Below are 19,134 nucleotides of genomic sequence, written 5' to 3'. Positions count from 1 at the left end.
GAATTACAAATCATTCTTTAGCTATGTTACAAAACTAAGAAATAACACCCAACATTGCTCTTATCTTATTCCTAATGATACCACCTACTGTGACCCAGTAGGTATTGCTAGCATACTAGTAGAGAAAGGCAGTGTGAATTTTCCCTCAGGGGTGACTTTCCAAAGCCATCTTATTCCTGAATCTCTCTCTCCCTTATCACAAAATAGCATGTACTGAAGTTCCTCTCCAAGACTAAAAATTCTTCCTCCATAGCACCCAGTAACATACCAGGCAGCTTAATAAACAGTACTAAACAAACCCTGGAAGGGCCAATCCTTAAAGTATTTAACCTGAGATTAGCTACTGGCTTTGTCCCAGAGGTTTGGTGCACAGCAATAGAGATACTGCTCTACAAGGGTAACTCCCACTGACCCTGGGAATTATAGGCCCTTCACCTCATGAGTCTTATTTGCATAAACTATAATTTTTAAAATCTGATTAGGCTAGACTCACAGCAGTTTGGCTGTGTCAAGGGTCAATTCCATCTAAACAATCTGATAAATGTCTTTGAAAGGGCAACTGAAGCTGTTGACAATGGTTATGCTGTCCACACAGTGTACCTTGATTTGGCCAGGGTGTTTGACAGCATCCTCCATGCTAGCATAGTTAGTGAGCTTAGTACATTACAAAAATCCCTCCCTATGTGGTAAGATGAATAACAAATTGGCTAAAGGACAGAACCCATATGGTGCAGATAGCAGGTGCCTCATCAGAGACTATGAAGTTGACCAGCAGTGTCACATGGGGCTTAGGGCTGGGAGTGCTTTTTTTTTTTCACATTGACTTTTGTGATCTCCAGACCAAGAACAAAGATCTCTGATTAATCACTAGTGCAACCAACTGTAACCTGGGAGTCAGTGTCAAGTCCCCCTCTGATGCACATGTCCTTCAGCAAGAACTTACACTCATATAAATTCCTGTTGTACTAAAATATTGTCACATTTGGTAGACTGCTCCTCCTCCAGCATATAACATAGACAATACCCCACTCCAAAATGAGAATGCTGTTATAGACTTGAAAAGTGGGTTCATAATTCCCTCTCTGTTGATCATCATGTGATAACAGTAGTCAGCAAGTCTTTGTACTTTGCACAGGGAATTTTAAAGGACTCATAAGCAACAAGTTTAATGCCACAGGGATTAATTTTATGGAAATCATTAAAAGGAATCTTTATTACTGAAATAAAGTCAAGGTATTCTACAGGGTAATAAAAATATGATAATAATGTTAAAAGAAGTTTGCATATTAATCATACTTTAACATTACTTCACTGAGTTAAATATGGGTGCTGTGGAAACAGCTTGTACTTTGTTGCAAATAATACATTTTCTATGCTAACATTTAATAGGAAATAAAAGAAAAAGTACCACTGAGGATAAATAGGTGACTGAGAAATAAACAAGTCAAAAACATACAAAATGGACACCTAAACACAGCCAAGGTTCAAGAAGTGAATCGAACACCAAAAAGCTCAATCATAAAAGCGAAGCATAATACTTCATAGAGCAGCATTGAACCGCATCTCCAAAATTACACAGAAATTCAAAATACAGTAAAAAATAATCAGCTAGAAATAAAAAAAAACACTTATTTAGCAAGCCTACAAGATTTTAACATAGGCTTCAGAAGTACATGTTCATTTAGACTGGACCCTCTGACTACTCACAACAAAATAATCCAATGTGTTTCCAATGTCTCAGTCTTATTACTTAAATCAACTAAGTGTCCCATGCAAAACAACCTATCAATTACTAGAAACCCAAAATAATGTGTTTTGCCCTCATTAATAACACATTTCACAAGGGAACAAGAGAGATTATATTTCCACATATGGTAAACATTCTCTAATCCTACATTTCAAAGACCTATTAGTTCTTCAGATATAAAAACTTTTACATAGAGCACAGTATGCAAGATAAACAAGGTCCCTAGTATTACAGTCAGCCCTAACCTTAAAGGAATAGGCAATCCCTGTGTCTGGAGTGTTTTTACTCTCAACCAAATTACAGTAGCAGCATTTACCACACAGAAACATGCCTAACACTCCCTCCACCATATTTAAACTGACAAAATTAACACGTGCTACAATTGGCTCCTATAAAGTCATATGCTTTTATGAATGAGCTTTTTTGTCCTGTTTTGATTGGTCATTTTGTTTGTTTAATGTATGGTATTTAAATGCAATTGGTTTTGATTGATTGTATTTAATCTGAAGAAGTGTCTAGTACATGAAACCGGTCACTTATTTATTAAAGTTCTTTCTTTTTATCTTATTTGGTGCTCAATTCAATTTCTGATCATTGGCCGTGTTTAGTTGTCTGTTTTGTATGTTTTGCTTTAATAGGAAACAATGAATGCAAAATTAAAAATACAATTCTAAAGAAACTGAAAAACAAAACACTAAGTAGCAGTTTTACAAAAAGATATTTCCTGTGATTCTGAAAGTCATAATGCTGTGCATTAACCTGTCCTGTGCAGGCTTTCTCTTAGCTTTATTCCTGTGAGACTCAGAGATAGCAGAACTGCTACAGTGGTCTGAAGGTGCTGGCCTGCAACTCTACAATAATGTTACTGTTGAAGGCCACACACAAACACAGCAGTCTGGAGGCATGACTAATGCAAATTACCCGTGTTCTTGTCCTAAGAAATTTCTTCAACAGTGGAATATCTTGGCAGAGGAATTCAAAGAGTAGCTACTATGCTACTTGGGCAGCAGGGCTGTTATTGCCACAGTATTATGAAGCCATCTGTGTGTGTGTGTGTGTGTGTGTGTGTGTGTGTGTGTGTGTGTGTGTGTGTGTGTGTGTGTGTGTACAAGAATGATTGCAGCTTTTTATATGTGTGAGTGTGTGTATTGAAGGTTTATTTGCAACTGTGCTACATGGGCTAGTACGGAGAACACTAGCAGAGCTATGTCTAACAGTGCAGTGACTGATGCAGTGAGTTGATATTTAGTTGCTAATGAGATATGCTCATTGTGGCTTATCATGCCTCTCAATCGTAGATTATCACCATTGTACTATTAGGTCCTACTAATGTTCATCATATTGATCACTGCTACAGTAGACTTAGCTATATTAGTTATATTCTGCCAAGGATATAACAGCTGGCTAGCTTTCAAAACTTCAAGGTGCTTTCCACACACCCAAACTGTCAAGCAGCTTGAGCTGAGCTGACTAAAAGACAAGTTTGCATTCAGAGCCCTTCAGAACTTCACTGCCACAGAAGACTACACTCTTCTAAGGCTTTTGATGATATACGATTGGCTTGTTTTTTTTCCTTTGCAGGGCAGATACGTTCCCCTTGAAGGAAAAAAAAACTTGCATTTTCTTAAATGTATTGATGTTTTATTATTTTTCTCTTCAATTAAGTTATTTTAAAGCTAGGGGTGTTGTGTTATAATGGATTGCCTTGAGACTGTAATGTACTTTTAAACATAGCACTTGATATTTCTGCCAGTTTAAAAATAATGTTAACTAACTGAAATTTTCTGTGGAGAAATTGTGTTTATTTTTCCTTGGTGGAGTTGGCATAGTGTTTCAAAGGGCCTTTTGCTGTGTTTTTTCTGCAAACAAAAAAGTAGCTTTTCTGGACTCGTAGTTTTACCGGCATTTGCTGTCTGTCTTCCTTGGAAAAGAAGGGTCATTTTTGGCACGATCATGGAACAAACTACTAGTTCCACAATCTGTCCTTTTTTCAGCTACAAAAAGAAAACAAATGAAGCAAATATCCTTTGCTACCACAGCATGTAGCAGTTTGTCTTACCCAAAGATGGATGACTCTGCTGTGGCCATTTGTTGTACCTCACACCACTCATCTTTTACCTTGGATCCCTCTGGTGTATCACTTACAGCCAGTATGGACCAGGGGTTAACCATGTCTTCTGCAGCTATTGGAGACCTCTCAGTGGCCAAGGAAGAACCACTTTTGTTGGTCCTGGGAGAGGGGATTTCCCTGTTGTGCTAGAATGTTGTGCCCATCCATGGGGAAGCAGCCGCTGCCATTATTAACATGGTCAGCCCCATTTTCCTTGATAAAAAGAAACAGAAAAACAAGCATGTATCTACTCCTCCTCAAATGTAGGCAGGAGTAGTTTACTAGGTCTGGTTCAGGGTTTAATTCAGGCTATAGGTCTTTCTTGTAAAGTAGTTTCTGGTAAAAGAATGAGGGAATCATTTTTTAATGAAGAAATTAAAGATTCTGAATCTGAACAAGAAGATAAAGGGAAGGATTCCGGTTTTATTTCGTAGATTTCTGATTCAGGCTCAAAGCAAAGCTCAGTTTCTAATTTTCCCTGTGGGGGGGTTCTTTTTCTGTGAGGCAATTGCTACAATATGCCAGTGTCTGTAGTAGCAAAACACAAAATTTCTCAGCCGCTCAGAAAATACAGAGTTGTTACAGAAGGAGTTTCCAGAAGAAGAGGATGTGTGTGTTGCTGCTTCAATTTTCCTGTTAGTCGACCAATTGATCCCACTGTTGATAAGCAGCTAGTTAATTCCAATACTATTCTTTCTGATAAGGATGGGAAAATTATTTATTAGTTATGGGTAAAAAGTGCATAGTTCTGCAACCTTGATTTTCAGAATTTTGAATTATCAGGTTTATTTTTTAAAGTTTGTTTTGACATATTGTGAAATAATGAGGAATGTTGAATCTACAATTACTTCTACTGAGGGAAAATCTGCTTTAAATTACTTAGTTTTTCCTTTTGCATAGGCCACACTACTCATTGTTTGCAGTGTGTTTATGAATCTGTTGATACTTCTTCCAGGTCTATGGAACTGGTACTTTTTTATGAAGTTTGCATGGCTACATTTTCAGAATCTCCCAGATGATGTAAAAATGAGATTTTGAGTTCTCCTTTGGATAGATATATAGTGTTTGGCCCCAGTGCTGCAGAGGTGATCAAAAAGTGTGATGAAAGGGGCAAGCTGAAGCAGGGGCTCTCTAAGATTTTCCAGCCCTTCTTTTTCAAATTTTCTAAGGGATTTTCTTTCTTCTCATCCAGTTTTAGCAAAAATTAAAATAAGCTGTCTCAACAGAATTCAGGTAAACAGACGTTTAAGATGAAGTGATAAGAACGTTTCAAAAAGAAGTCTCTAACATCTCTTAACAAGTCTGAATGATCATTCAAGAGACCTTGTTGACTCCTCCTATCCCGGCCTCTTTTCTCTTTTATTAAGTCAGAATATGCCTTCTTCTCTTTGGCAACAGATTGTTTTCATACAAATGGGTCCAGAAAATCATTCATATCGGTTACAGATGGTATTGGGAGGAAATTCTTCTATTCGAGGGGATCATTCTCCATCCTGCGGAGCAGACTCATTTCTTTCCATCTTTTCTTCATCACATACTTTCCTAAGGAGTGATTAAACCAGGTCCCCCCTCCCAGGTGGGAAAGCAGGTTTATTCAAGGATACTCCTATTCCAAAAAAAGAAAATGTTTTGAGACCAGTTCTGCATCTTTCTTTCCTAAACCTGTTTGTGATAGTGCCAAAATTCAAAATTATGTTATTTATCATCCTGACACCTCTTCTTCATCTTTCAAGTTTCCTGGTAGCACTAGACTTAAATGACACTTATCATTATATCTCTGTTCAAACAGACTTCAAGCTTTTCTTAAGAGTTTGTGTATCTGTATCATATTATCAGTTCTCTGCCTTACCCTTTGGACTATTCACTGCACCAAGATTGTTCACAAAATGTCTAGCTCCAGATATAGCATATTGCAGGCTACAAGGTACTCAGATTTTTCCAGACTCTGACAACTTGCATTTCTTTGCAGAGTTTCCCTGTTGGGTGAGAGATTTCTTCCACAAGCTGGGATTCCAAGAGAACATAATTTTGAATTTTGGCAGTATCACAAACAAGTCTTTCTTGACTCTCTCACACAGAAATGTGTTCCTGGGATGTAAACTAGACACCTCAGTTCAAAGAGCATTTCTTTCACAGCAAAAATATATTTTTATTTAGATCTATTTCTAAAGTTTTCCACTCAGGATTTTAGTTGTCTTGGCATCTATGATTCTCATGATAACCCTGGAAAGACTCCACATGAAAAAGTTATAGGGAATCTGAAATCTCTTTAGTCCCAGCATCAACACCCTTTATCTTTTCAGATTCCAGTACTGGGTATTGTCAGAAGAGAAATTGTGTGGTGGATACAACAGATATCCATAAATGCAGGTCTCCCCTTCTCCCTCCCTGCTTCAAAGCAGTCAGTTACCATAGACTCTTCAGATTTTACTTGTGGAGCAGTTTCAGGAAGGTTAAAAGTGCAGGGGGGTGGGACTTAAGGGACAGTTGCAAGTACTTACATATCAAGGAGATGCTTGCTCTGATCAAGGCACTCAAATGTTTGGACTATCTTTGGTCCCTGGGACCTCTTCAAGTGGTTACAGGCAATACCACAGTCATGTGGTAAGTCAAGAAGCAAGGGAGAACCAGATTGTACCCCCTCTGCAGACTAGCCATGCTAGTTTGGGATATAGCTTCACAGCACACTCTCACTTTACAGGCATCCTACATTCTGTCAGAGCAAAAGTGTGTGGCAAACAAGCAGAGCAGGACCTGGGCAGACCCTCACAAATGGAAACTAGATCAGGGGTCTTCCAAGATTTGATCGATTTGTGGGGAGTTCCTCAAGTAGACCTCTCTGTCTCCTCTTTGAACAATCAACTGGCAAAAGTCTGTTCTAGGACTCCAAGCAAGAAGGCCTGGAAGACAAATGACATTTCATTTCTTTGGACAGGAATGTTCCTGTATGCCTTTCCACCCTTTCCAGTAATATCCAGGGTACTTCTGAAAATTCAGAATGAATCCACCAAGACTATTGCTATGACTCTGTTCTGGCCTAGGCAACTGTGGCCCTCCCTGCTTTGGGAAATAGCCAGGGGTAATTACCGCAATTTCTTCACAGAATGGATGTACTCTTACATGAACAGGGGTGTTTGATACACCCCAGCATCAGTCATCTTCATTTGACTACCTGAAGCTAGGGTCATAATTCCTTATAGGCACCTGTTTTCTGGGGACATGCAGCAGGTACTAATGGAGGCAAGAAAACCTATTACTAAAAAGCCATATATTATCAAGTGGGAAAGGTTTTCTAGTTGGTGCCACCAACATAACCAGCACCCACAAAGAGCTAGTTGTGCTCTGGTTTTACATTTGTGTGAGTTATTATCCTATGTCCTTGCTTATTGGTCTGTCAGGGTTCATTTATCTGTCATTTCACCATGTCTGCCCATGGACCCTCCTCTTACAAGGCAGTCTCATGTCAAAATGGTCTTGAAAGGGGGGGTTGTATAAGAGACCTCCAAATAAGCCTGTGGCCCCTACTTGGGATCTGTATATTGTGATAGAGAATCTAACACTTTCTAAATCTGAACCAGCTAATCTGTCTAACTTAAGATTTGTAGCAATGAAAATAGTTTTACTGAGTGCTCTGACCTCATGAAGGGTATCTGATTTACAAGCTCTTATCATGTGTCAACCCTACCTCATTTTCCATAAGGATAGGAATTATTTGAGGACTAAACTTTCTTTTATGCCTAAAGTAGTATCCAAGTTTACTTTAAGCCAAACTATCCATCTCCCCATTTTCTTTCCTGAACCTAATAATGAGGGAAAAAGGATAATCCATACCTTGGATGTCCACAGACAACTCAGGTACTGTCTTGAAAGAACTAAATCTTTCATATTATTAGATCAATTAATTTCTTTTGAAGATAAGATGAAGGGACAACCTGTGTCAAAGTAGACTATGTCTATATGGTTGTCTAAGGCTATTCCCTTTTGTTAAACTCACTATGTCAAATCTATTCCAGGCAGAGTCAAGGCCCACTTTGCCATGGTTTTGGCTTCATGTATGGCTTTTTGGAAAGGGTTGGATTCTAGATGTATTCTAAAAGCTGCTACTTGGTCCTCAGTACATACTTTAACAAAGAACTATAAGCTTGATTCCTTCTCTAGGACTAGAGCAAGGTTTGCTAGGACCATTCTCCATGGGCTCCTGGACTATTTTACTTCCTCCTCACAAATATAGTTAGCTATGGTAATCTTCCTATATAGCTAAGGCTACTGTAGCAGTGATCGGTATGAATAACATAGTACAGTTATGTAAGTTGAACTTACCATACCAGTATTGTTTTTTGGTGTTCCTTTATGCCAGGTTGTCGACATTTTTTTGTATCCCTACCTCTGTCTGCTCTCTGGAAAACTATGAAGGACTTCACACGCAAACTTGTGTTTTAGTCACCTCAGCTTGAGGTGCTTGAAAGTTTGGGTGAGTGAATGGTACCCTGAAGCTTTTGAAGCTGGATGGCTCTTATATCCTTAGTCGGATACAACTCATATAGCTAAGGCCACTGTAGCAGCGGTCATTCGAACATCTACTGTCATGGTAAGTTTAACTGTACTGTACATATTAACACTGTTCTTTACACTGATTCCAGAACAGCAATCACTAAAGCATATAGAAAAGAAGCAGATGCAACCATTTGTGAGTTGCATGTCTATAATGCAACAATTTGTTTGTATAATGCAAGTAAATTAATAGCTGTACTGTTGTTATTTGACTTTTGCAACTGGAGTAAAGTTTATTAAGACATTTATGTTATGGCAGTCTAATATATAGTTCTCATTTGCAGATATCTATGCCAGAGAAACTACTTAACATTGCTAATGAACTTCTCCAGACTGAAGAAGCCTATGTCAAACGATTACATCTTTTGGACCAGGTATTTATATGCTCTAAAATATGTGGTTTGTGTGTTTATAGTCAGCTGTTAGAGTCTATTTGTGGTAATAGAACTCATGATAGAAAGTGATTCCTATACTGAGCCAGAAGATATAGCAAACCTACTGGCCAATAAAGTCAGCTCCAACTTTACCCCTGTCTCCCCTTCAACCTTCCCTCAGGAAATACCATCAAATATAACTCCCCCTGCTATCACTAGAGAACAGATCCTTAATGCTCTCTGTAAGGCCAAGAACACTGCATCAATGGTCCCAGACAATATCCCAGGATGCCTTCTAAATAGCATGAAACATGACCTTCCATGGCCTCTGGAATTGCAATTTAACTATAGCCTCCAAACAGGCTTTGTGCCTCATGAATGGAGAACAGCAACAGTCATCCCTCTGCACAAAGGTGAGCCATCTACAGACTCAGGAAACTACAGACCCATAAGTCTCACTAGTCTTATATGTAAAGCCATGGAAAGAATTATCATGGAAATGATCAATAGTGATATAGTAAACCTCCAGACCCTAGACCCAACCCAGTTTGGTTTCATCAAGGGCAAATCATGCTTATTCAAGCTGGTGGACTTCTTTAAGAAGGTCACCAAAGCAATGGATGAGGGCAAAATGGTTCACACTACCTAATTTGACCTGGCCAAGTGATTTGACACAATACCCCACTCACGCATTGTTGACAAACTCAAGAGGTTAGGTACAAACCCGCAGGTTACCTGGTGGATAGCCAACTGGCTCACAGACAGGACCCAGGAAGTTAAAATTAGGGAGTCCACCTCTACAAACAGGCCAGTCACACGTGGAGTTCCTCAGAGATCAGTTCTTAGACTGCTTCTTTTTGGCATTTACTTCTCTGAAGTCAAGGCCAATGTCCGTGGTCTCTGGATGACTAAATTTGCAGATGTTTGCAAATTAGGAGCTGTCATTGAATCCCACTCTGACACAAATGTTCTCCTGGAGGGGCTGCCACAGACAAACAACTGGTGTTAGAGCCACAAACTAACACTAAATGCCAACAAATGCATAATAGTATCCTTTGGGAATTCATCCACCCCAGGTAACTATCATATTGACAACACACTCTTTAGAGTTGACTCAGTAGTCAGGGACTTAGGGACACACATGGATAGTAATCTAGCCTTTGACTATCAAGTGTCTACAGTGGTGAGAAAATCATTCTATGCTGAGCAACCTATAAACAAGGGTATGGCATCTAAGTCCAGGGAAGTCATTGTTCCACTGTATTCAGCATTCGTCAGACCTATCATTGAGTACAATACTCGCTTTAGTATGTACCTCAACAGGCATATCCAAGAATTGGAAAATCCATAGAAGTTTCTCACTAAAAGAATACAGGGCTTAAATGAAATGTTCTATGCAGACCACCTTAAAGCTCAACCCCTGTATTATGTTTCCTATGGGCTTTTGAGAGGAGATCTGTGCCTGACATATAGGGCATTCACTGACCCAACTCTGATGGACCTCCTGCATATCTGAAAAACAAACAGCACCAGAATTGCCCGTTCTAAAGACTTAAACCTTGTCTGTGATATAAATAGGACCTCTGGAGAGCAGGTTTGTATCCCACAGACTCTGGAACAGGCTCCCCACCCATGCGAAGCAGAGTTCCTCCTTAACCCAATTCAAGTGCAACCTGGACAATTGGATGAGGAATAGGAAATTCATCCTTGGTTTGGCACCTATGTCTCTAGTGGACACAGGCAACCTGTAAATGGTTCATCTCCTAAGCCCCTGCTTACACTAACCAAGGGTATCAGAATTTATCAGAGATTTGGGATGCATGGCTAGGTTTAAAAAGGCCCTTGTGGTCATTATCCTAGTAAACACCTATGAACCTATGAATGTGATGGGCAAAGTTTATGTTGTCATTTTTCTGCATGTGGGTATAAGAAATGTTACATCCTGGAGCAGGGCTGAAATGAAGATCCCAGGTGTTCTTTTTATAGTACTATGTTTAAAGTGCAATGTTTAAATATTCCCAATTCATAGATGAAGTACAACCTGTGTTCCCTATTTAGGCATCACAAAATTTTTATTAGGAAGTATATTGGTGCTTTTGCATTATTACATTGTTAGAAAAATGTCTGACATAAGAATTTTATCACAAGTTAAGGAAAACTGAAGAAAAATATATACTTTTGAAAGGAAATTAGTTTGTAAAGTGAATTGTTAATTCTTTAAGGGTCTACCTTTGCAATGTGTAGTCTTGATGAAGTGATTCTCTCTGTACTAGCATTTTATAACTATTGTTGCTCTTATCTCTGCCTTATGTTAACTTGAAAGGGATTACACATATTCTTGAGTAAAGGTGGATGTTCTTCATCTCACATTGCTGCAGTCCTTACACTTGGGTAGTCCGCTGTCCTCGGTCGGCCCGAATATCAAAGTATAAGGCTGACGTCGGTCAAGGCGCATTAGACTGACATCAGGACGTCAGGGTACAAATGCGCATGACCGACGTCATATCCTCAGTCTTTTTTGCCGCATGGTCCGATGCAGAAGCAGCGTTGCAAGTGCCGTTCGGCGTTCTGAAATTTTTCGAATTCGGAGTTTCAGACCGAGTCAAAGTTGGCTAAGTACCCCGTTGGGGAATATTTTGTTTTTTTCTTGCCTCAGTGGTTTACCGGATGTCAGAAAAAGTGAATAACTGTATTTCTTGTGGGAAGCAGATACCGCATAGAGATTATCATACCTTGTGTATTCCTTGTTTAGGGCCTGAGCACGACGTTGTTGGGTGTCGCTTTTGTGCTAGATTCAATAAGCGCACTATTAAGAGAAGGTTAGATTGTGCCAGGTTAGTCTTCGGGAAGCGGTGCAATTACAATATGCCGTCGGATGCTCCGACGTCCGCTTCTTCGAAGAAGCGCAAGGATAAAGCAGCTAAGCCCAGGGCAGACGAGTCGTCCGTACCGGACGCCGGTTCTTTAGAGGTGTTGGTGGAGCCGGTGGTTCCACCGGAGGTTTCTCTGGAGTCCCAGGGGGAGACCTTGTTATTGCAGGATGTGGCCTCCCAGGAGGCAAGCCGGGCTGAAGGGGCTTCTCAGGTTACTATACTCCCCTCCCTTCCTAGGGTGGTTAGGCCTTCTGTTTCCAAGGCTTCTCCCAGAGGCAGGCCAGGTTTAGCTTCAGTTGGTGTCACTCCTAGTTCTTCAGGATCTGTGCCCAAGAAGCATATGCTTAAAATGGCAGAAGATTTGATTACCTTGATTAGAGGTTCTTTGCCCCCTCCTGATAAGAGGCCTAGGGTGGAACCTGAGTTGGGGAGTTTTGAGCAGGCTTCAGATGTTTGAGTCTTCGGCTGAAGACTTGCAGGAGTATTCTCCTTATTCTGATTCTGATGTGGATGATTCTACTCCTTCTGCTTCTCCTCCTGAGGATTTTTCTTTTTCAGAGACTCTTCATTCCATGAGGGAGCATTTTAAGTGGGAAGGTCAGGATTTCTCTGATTCCAGGAAAAGGCTGAGGGAATTTCTGTTTTTACCCCAGCATAGGCCTTTGGCTATACCTCCTGCTCTGGATGTTGTGGAGGATGTGTTTGCAGAGGCTTCTCTTAATCCTGATTCTTTGCCTCCTGCTCCTGTTAAGCCGGATAGGTATTATAGGGTGCCTGAAGCTCATAAGTTTCTTTTTAAGAGCCCTAGGGCGGACCCAGAAACTGTTAGTCAGGGGCCTAAGGGTGTTAAGGCTTCTGTTGTTAAAAATCTGGTTCCTCCAGATAAAGAGGCTAGGGCTTTGGATAGATGGGGAAAGAAAGTCTATACGTCTTCCACCCTAGCTATGAGGGCTCTAAATTGCCAGTTTCACATGTTGAAATACCAAAACTATCTACTGTCTCAATTGAAGTCTAAGGTAGATGCTCTGGCGGAAGGTATTGAGTGTAAAGAGTTACAGGATTTGGTACATGTCTCTGAACAAGTTGGTAAGCATTCTTTGCAATGTGGTTTTGATGCTGTACAGGCCTCGTCTAGGGTGGCTGCCACAGGGTCAGTTCTTCGCAGGCATGCCTGGCTGAGAGATCAGAATTTATCTGACCATGTTAAGACAAGGATTTTAGATGCTCCTTTACAGGCTGATGTGTTATTTGGTTCACCTGTTGAGGCAGTCTTAAAGAAAATGGAAGACAAGGCTAAGTCTATGCAGACTGTTAAAGATTTTTTGCAGGTTCAGCCTCCGAAGTTTAGCAGAAATTGGCCTACTAAGGGGTGGACGTATCCTTCTTATGATTCCCAGTCTAGGGGTAGGTCTAGACGGGGTAGGGGCAGAGCTCAGGGCTCTTTCAGGCCTAGAACAGGGAGTTCACCTGCACAGTCTTCGGGTGAGGGCAGGGGTCAGTCCTTTCGTAAACAGACCCAATGACCTACCTTTTCAGCTGCCAGAGCCTTCTCATCTGGCAGCACCTTTGGGAGGAAGGTTGGCACTTTTCAAGGAAAATTGGAGTTTAATTACCCAAGACAGATGGGTATTGGATATCATACACCAAGGTTACAGGTTTTATTTCCATACCTTGCCTCCTTTCAAAGGCATGCCAGACGTTCCTCCTCAGCAAAGAATAGAGGCTCACAAACAGATTTCTCTGCTGCTCCAAATAGGAGCCATTCAGCCGGTCCCTCTGTCAGAAGTGGGCCTAGGATTTTATTCTCGCCTGTTCCTAGTACCAAAGAAGGGGAACACGTGGAGACCAATTTTGGATTTATCTATCCTCAACACTTATCTGGACATTCCCAAGTTCAAAATGTTGACGTTACAACAGCTTTTACCTCTGCTGGGCAAAGATCACTGGATGGTGACTCTGGATCTCAAGGAGGCTTACCTTCATGTTCCTATCAGGCTAAATTGCAGGAAGTATCTACGTTTCCGGGCTGGGACTTCTCATTATCAGTTCTCTGCATTGCCCTTTGGCTTATCTACTACACCCAGAGTATTCACGAAGGTTCTGGCTCCAGTGATAGCTTTCTTCAGGCTAAGAAGAATACAGATCTATCCTTATTTGGACGATTGCCTGATTCTGGCTCAAGGAAAGGAAGAACTTCTTCATCATCTACACTATGTGATAGCAGTGCTAAGATGCCTGGGGTATTCTGTGAACGAAATAAAGTCCAGTCTAGTACCCTCTCAGGACATGTGCTTTCTGGGTGTGAGACTGAATACAGCATCCCAGATGGCCTTTTTGACCCCGGACAAACAAAAGAATCTTTCTCTTTACTTCCATCAATTGTCTCATCAGTCCAGGCTGACTGCAAGGACAGTCCTTCAAGCCTTGGGGTTCATGGCATCTTGTATTCTGGTGCTTCCCAATGCCAAACTGCATATGAGGAAGCTACAATGGTATGTCAAAAATTTATGGACACAGCACTGCCAAGATTTGGACACTGTCATTCAGATAATACCTTGCATTCAAAAGGAATTTTTGTGGTGGGCTCAGGAATGTCACCTAAACAAGGGACTCTCTGTGACCCGGCCAGAGGCGAGTCAGATTCTAACGACAGATGCCTCAGACAAAGCTTGGGGAGCTCATCTAAATGGAAAGTGGATACAAGACACGTGGCCTGCCAGACTTCTACATCTACATATCAACCTGAAGGAGATGTTAGCAGTCCAATTTGCAATAATAGCTTTCAAGGATTTACTTCTTCCAGGGCAGGTGTTGATTCTAACAGACAACACAACTGTCATGTGGTACATCAACAAGCAAGGGGGAACACATTCTTATCCTCTGTGCAGACAAGCAATGATTTTGTGGGAGACTGCTCTCAGTTTACAGCTAAATCTTCAGGCAAGGTTTCTGCCGAGCACAGAACTCCTTAGCAGATGTGTTGAGCAGACAAATTATGGATCCCCACGAGTGGAAATTGGATCCTCATGTATTTCAGAAATTGACAGTGTCATGGGGAACTCCAGACATAGATCTGTTCGCTTCTCCACTAAACTACCAGCTGCCAAAGTTTTGCACAAAAGTTTTCATCCCACAGCTTGGAAAGTGGATGCTCTTTCATTCAATTGGAGCAATCTTCATGTGTATGCCTTTCCACCTCTGCCTCTCCTCCCAAAGGTACTTCTGAAGGTCAGACAGGACAAGCCAAAGATGATTTTAATAGCTCCAGATTGGCCTCGACAGCATTGGTACCCACTACTGAGAAGTCTGGCAGGGAGCCTCCATGGCCTTTACCTTCGATTCCACACCTGCTGACTCAGGAGAACAGTCATTTACTCAATGTCAAACTTCACTCTCTTCACCTGACAGCCTGACATATTCTTTTTTAAACCCTGGAGGGTTTCAGCTTCCACAGCAAGTTTTGAATGTTATTTTGGAAGCCAGAAGGCCTAGTACAAGGAAAGTGTACGCAGATAAATGGAAGAGATTTTTGTTTTGGAGTGCAGCAAAAGCATTTGATGTTTCTAAGCCTAATTTAAGTGTGGCTCTTCAATATCTTACTGAGTTACTGGACAAAGGTTTGTCCTTCTCTTCTATTAAGATTCATGCTGCAGCAATTTCTGCTCACTATGACTGTGACCCACCATTGTTTTCTCATCCTTTGTTTAAGCAATTCCTTAGAGGGGCAAAGAATATAAGACCCCCACGGAGAGCTCCTACTCCTGCTTGGGATCTCAATTTTGTGTTGGAGAAACTCACTCTACAACCTTTTGAGCCTGCAGCTACTGCTGAGTTAAAATATTTATCATGGAAGACTGCTTTTTTGTTAGCCATTACCTCTGCGAGAAGGGTTTCTGAATTACAGGCCCTTATGGCAGTTGAGCCTTTCTTAATTTTCCATAAGGATAGGGTATCTTTACGTACTAATCCTTCCTTTATGCCTAAGGTGGTTTCTAGTGTGTCTTTAAACCAAACTATTCATTTGCCTACCTTTTATGCAAACCCCCAAAATAAAGGGGAAAAGATTTTGCACACTTTGGATATACACAGGCAGTTGCGATATTATTTGAGCAGAACTAAAGGGTTCAGGCAGTCTCAGCAGTTATTTGTTTCTTTTGCTTTGAGTTCTCAGGGCAAGCCTGTGTCAAAACAAACTATTTCTAAGTGGATTGGGTTTTGCATTGCTTTCTGTTATTCCCATCATGGCAAGGAGGTTCCGCTGGGATTAGGCCTCATTCCACTAGGGCTACTGCCACTTCAACAGCTTTTAAGGGGTGGCAACTAAAGATATCTTGGAGGCAGCTACTTGGAGTTCTGTGCATACTTTCTCTAAGCATTATCACCTTCCACTTTACTCTAAATCTAGGGCTGGTTTTGCCACTGCTATTTTACAGGGCATTTTGGCAGCTCCTGCTTCTTTATAAGTTGTGCCATCCTCCCTTACCTCTGCTTTGGGATTCTACCCAAGTGTAAGGACTGCAGCAATGTGAGATGAAGAACATAGTACAGTTTTGTACCTACCATAAATGTAGATGTTCGAAGATCCACATTGCTGCAGTCCAATTTACCCTCCCTCCTTCCCCTCTGTAGTTAGAGGCGGTTGTGTGGGTTGGATTGTAAATATTGTGTATATTGTATATATTGTACATATTATTAGTGCTAGGGTGGTTAGTTGTTGGTTTGTTGTCTTTGGGTTTTGACCTTTCTTGTTAGGGTCTTCTGACATCTGGAGCAAGAAAAGACTGAGGATATGACGTCGGTCATGCGCATTTGTACCCTGACGTCCTGATGTCAGTCTAATGCGCCTTGACCGACGTCAGCCTTATACTTTGATATTCGGGCCGACCGAGGACAGCGGACTACCCAAGTGTAAGGATTGCAGCAATGTGGATCTTCGAACATCTACATTTATGGTAGGTACAAAACTGTATTTTATAAAATATGCACGCTTGTACCACTTGATACTGGTACTGTGAAAATGAAATGTAACCTATGGCAATTATATATAGGTGAAATTGTTTCATGATCATTTGAACAAGTGCTACCCAGACAGTTTAGTAGTTACAACATTTTGTATGTGCATAAAAGTACAGTAGTTTACATAATCTGCTTTTTTATATGTTTTATCTTAGCGCTAACAGATGATTTTCAGATTACAGTAACTTGAAGTGACAAATGAGCAGTCTTTAAACCTAATATTTTTGTCATACATTTTGGCAAAATTAATTTGTTCTTAAATTTATTATCAATTAAAGGGCCACTCTTATACTTTTATATTTTCATTCTGCATAAATATGAAAATGGATTTGTTTAATAAGGGATAGTGAGAAATATTATACACCCCATTTACACTCATTGAGTATATAAGACTTGATTGCTATGTTATACTGGTCAAAACCTCATTCTTTTGCTCTTAGTTGGTCCTGTCTGTAACTCAGGTTGCATTTGGTGCCTCGAGTACCTGTCTATGAGTCATAAAGTATTGTTGAAAACCTTACTGATAAATCTGAATGCACTAACTAGTAGTTCTGCATAAAATTTACTTGTAAAATGTCACAAGCAGAACAAGTATTTCTGGAGTAAAGGCAACTAAAGGATGACGTGAAAAACATTTTATATAGTTCTCAAAAAGTAGATGCAGCGTTTATTATTTTTGAATTCACTGCTATTACATGTATGTGCATCATACCTCAAAACCTCTTAGCACAGAAATCTAGACAAAGCCATAAATAATTCAAAGACAAAGGCCCAAAAATAGGGGTGATTTTTAAATATTAACCCAAACAAAAATAACAGGATGAACAGAACAGACCACGGACTAATTATAAATTAAGCTCTTTTGTTCTCTTTAATTACCCAAAGAACGTCATCAGAATGATGACATAACAAGTTTAAATAGCAGCATTAATCCAATAAAAACAGCAACATATCCTGACCTCACTTCCCCGCACAGGCTCCATTTTAAAACACACTTAATATTCAAATTTTCATTGAGGCCGGGGAATCTGTCAGCATTTAAAAACAACTGCCATTTTAATTCTTTGTATTCCAAGTACATATTTACATCTCTTATAAAATCCCCGATTTGTTTTAAAACAAGAAGTTTGAAGCTGTTGAAATCTTTACAAATATGCTTGGCTAGAGCATGATTTGTTTCTTTATTATACTGGCTTTATGCTCCCATACCCAATCAGCCAAGTGCCTATTAGTTTTACCAATGTAAAAACTAAAACCTGACTTGCAAATTACTATATAAACTACTAACCTGGAATTACAATTGTAAAAAACGTGAATAATTAAGAGTGTAATTCCATGCTGCTAAAATCAATTGTCTACCTTCTAATATAAAATCATACGTTACATTTACCACATTTATATATTCCACTTAGTCATGCCTTACTTTTACACTCAAACCTATCTCCTGTTTCAAAAAATTGTTTTAAGATCTTTGTTTTTTATAACAAAATCGTGGGCTTTCACCTACAATATTGTCCAATTCTTTGTTGCCCTGCTATATATGCCAATTATTACATAAAATATTGTGAATGGCTTGTAAAATTTGAACATATGGGAACGTGGAACATAACTATATCTTTGTTTTCTTCTGCTCATGTTTTAACTTCAAATCCATTGATTAGTACAGGTGCAAACTTAGTATTATTAAATTCCATGACTTCTATCATTAACTTTTCAATGAAATGGGCCAGATAATTCCTGTCTAAAAATAATTGCTTAAGATGGTTACACACTTCTTGAAAAAGATTCTCTTCACTTATGATCCTTGATAGGTCAATAAAATGACCTTTAACTATGTTTTTATTCATGAAAACCAGATATTGGCTATGGTAATCTAAATAGCAATTTCTAAGAGTCTTCTTTCTATAAATATTAGATACAAACTTATTATTTTGGTGATCTATACGCAGATCAATCTCTAAAGACTGTATATGCATACCCATTTTAGAATTGTAAAATTTAAAAACCCAATACTATTTTTTATTTCACACAAAAACATATCTAATTCTCTTGTATCCTGCCATAGAAAAAATATGTTTGTGTTGCATATATATAATGTGGTCTTATCAAAACCATCTAAAGGCATTAATACTTCTTCTTCCCATGCACTTAAAACTAAGTTCGCAAAAGACGGTGCCATTTCCTTCTTCTGGTGATAAATAGTATTATTAAACCAGAAAAAAAATATATAAAACTAACTCTTTTAAGTTACAAACAGTATTCATTTTTGAACTACTTAGCTTGGAATTTTTTGTAAGATAAAACCTGACTAGTTCTATACCGAATTCCTGAGGAATGCTGGTATGCAATGCTTCTGTGTCTAAAGTGACCATCAATTTATCCTGACTGCTAAGCTTATATGTGATGTCTTTTTCAGAAACACTCACAAGTCCTTAAGGTAGAACTTGGTCTCCATAATCAAAG

At 39.7% G+C, this 19,134-nt stretch overlaps 1 protein-coding gene across 2 annotated transcripts in view; it reads left to right on the top strand.

Annotated features, from left to right (window-relative positions):
* The window catches only part of FGD3 (FYVE, RhoGEF and PH domain containing 3), a 1,715,774-nt gene that overhangs the window by 499,922 nt on the left and 1,196,718 nt on the right, over positions 1 to 19,134 (top strand). For both annotated transcript variants that reach the window (XM_044078146.1, XM_044078147.1), the window contains exon 5: positions 8,693 to 8,782. In XM_044078146.1, the coding sequence (XP_043934081.1) occupies positions 8,693 to 8,782 (90 nt within the window). The remainder of the gene's footprint in view (positions 1 to 8,692; positions 8,783 to 19,134) is intronic.

Source organism: Protopterus annectens, chromosome 7.part0 (assembly GCF_019279795.1).
Source record: "Protopterus annectens isolate FY-2018-M chromosome 7.part0, PAN1.0, whole genome shotgun sequence".
NCBI lineage: Eukaryota > Metazoa > Chordata > Ceratodontiformes > Protopteridae > Protopterus > Protopterus annectens.
This window is presented reverse-complemented; position numbering and strand designations above follow the sequence as displayed.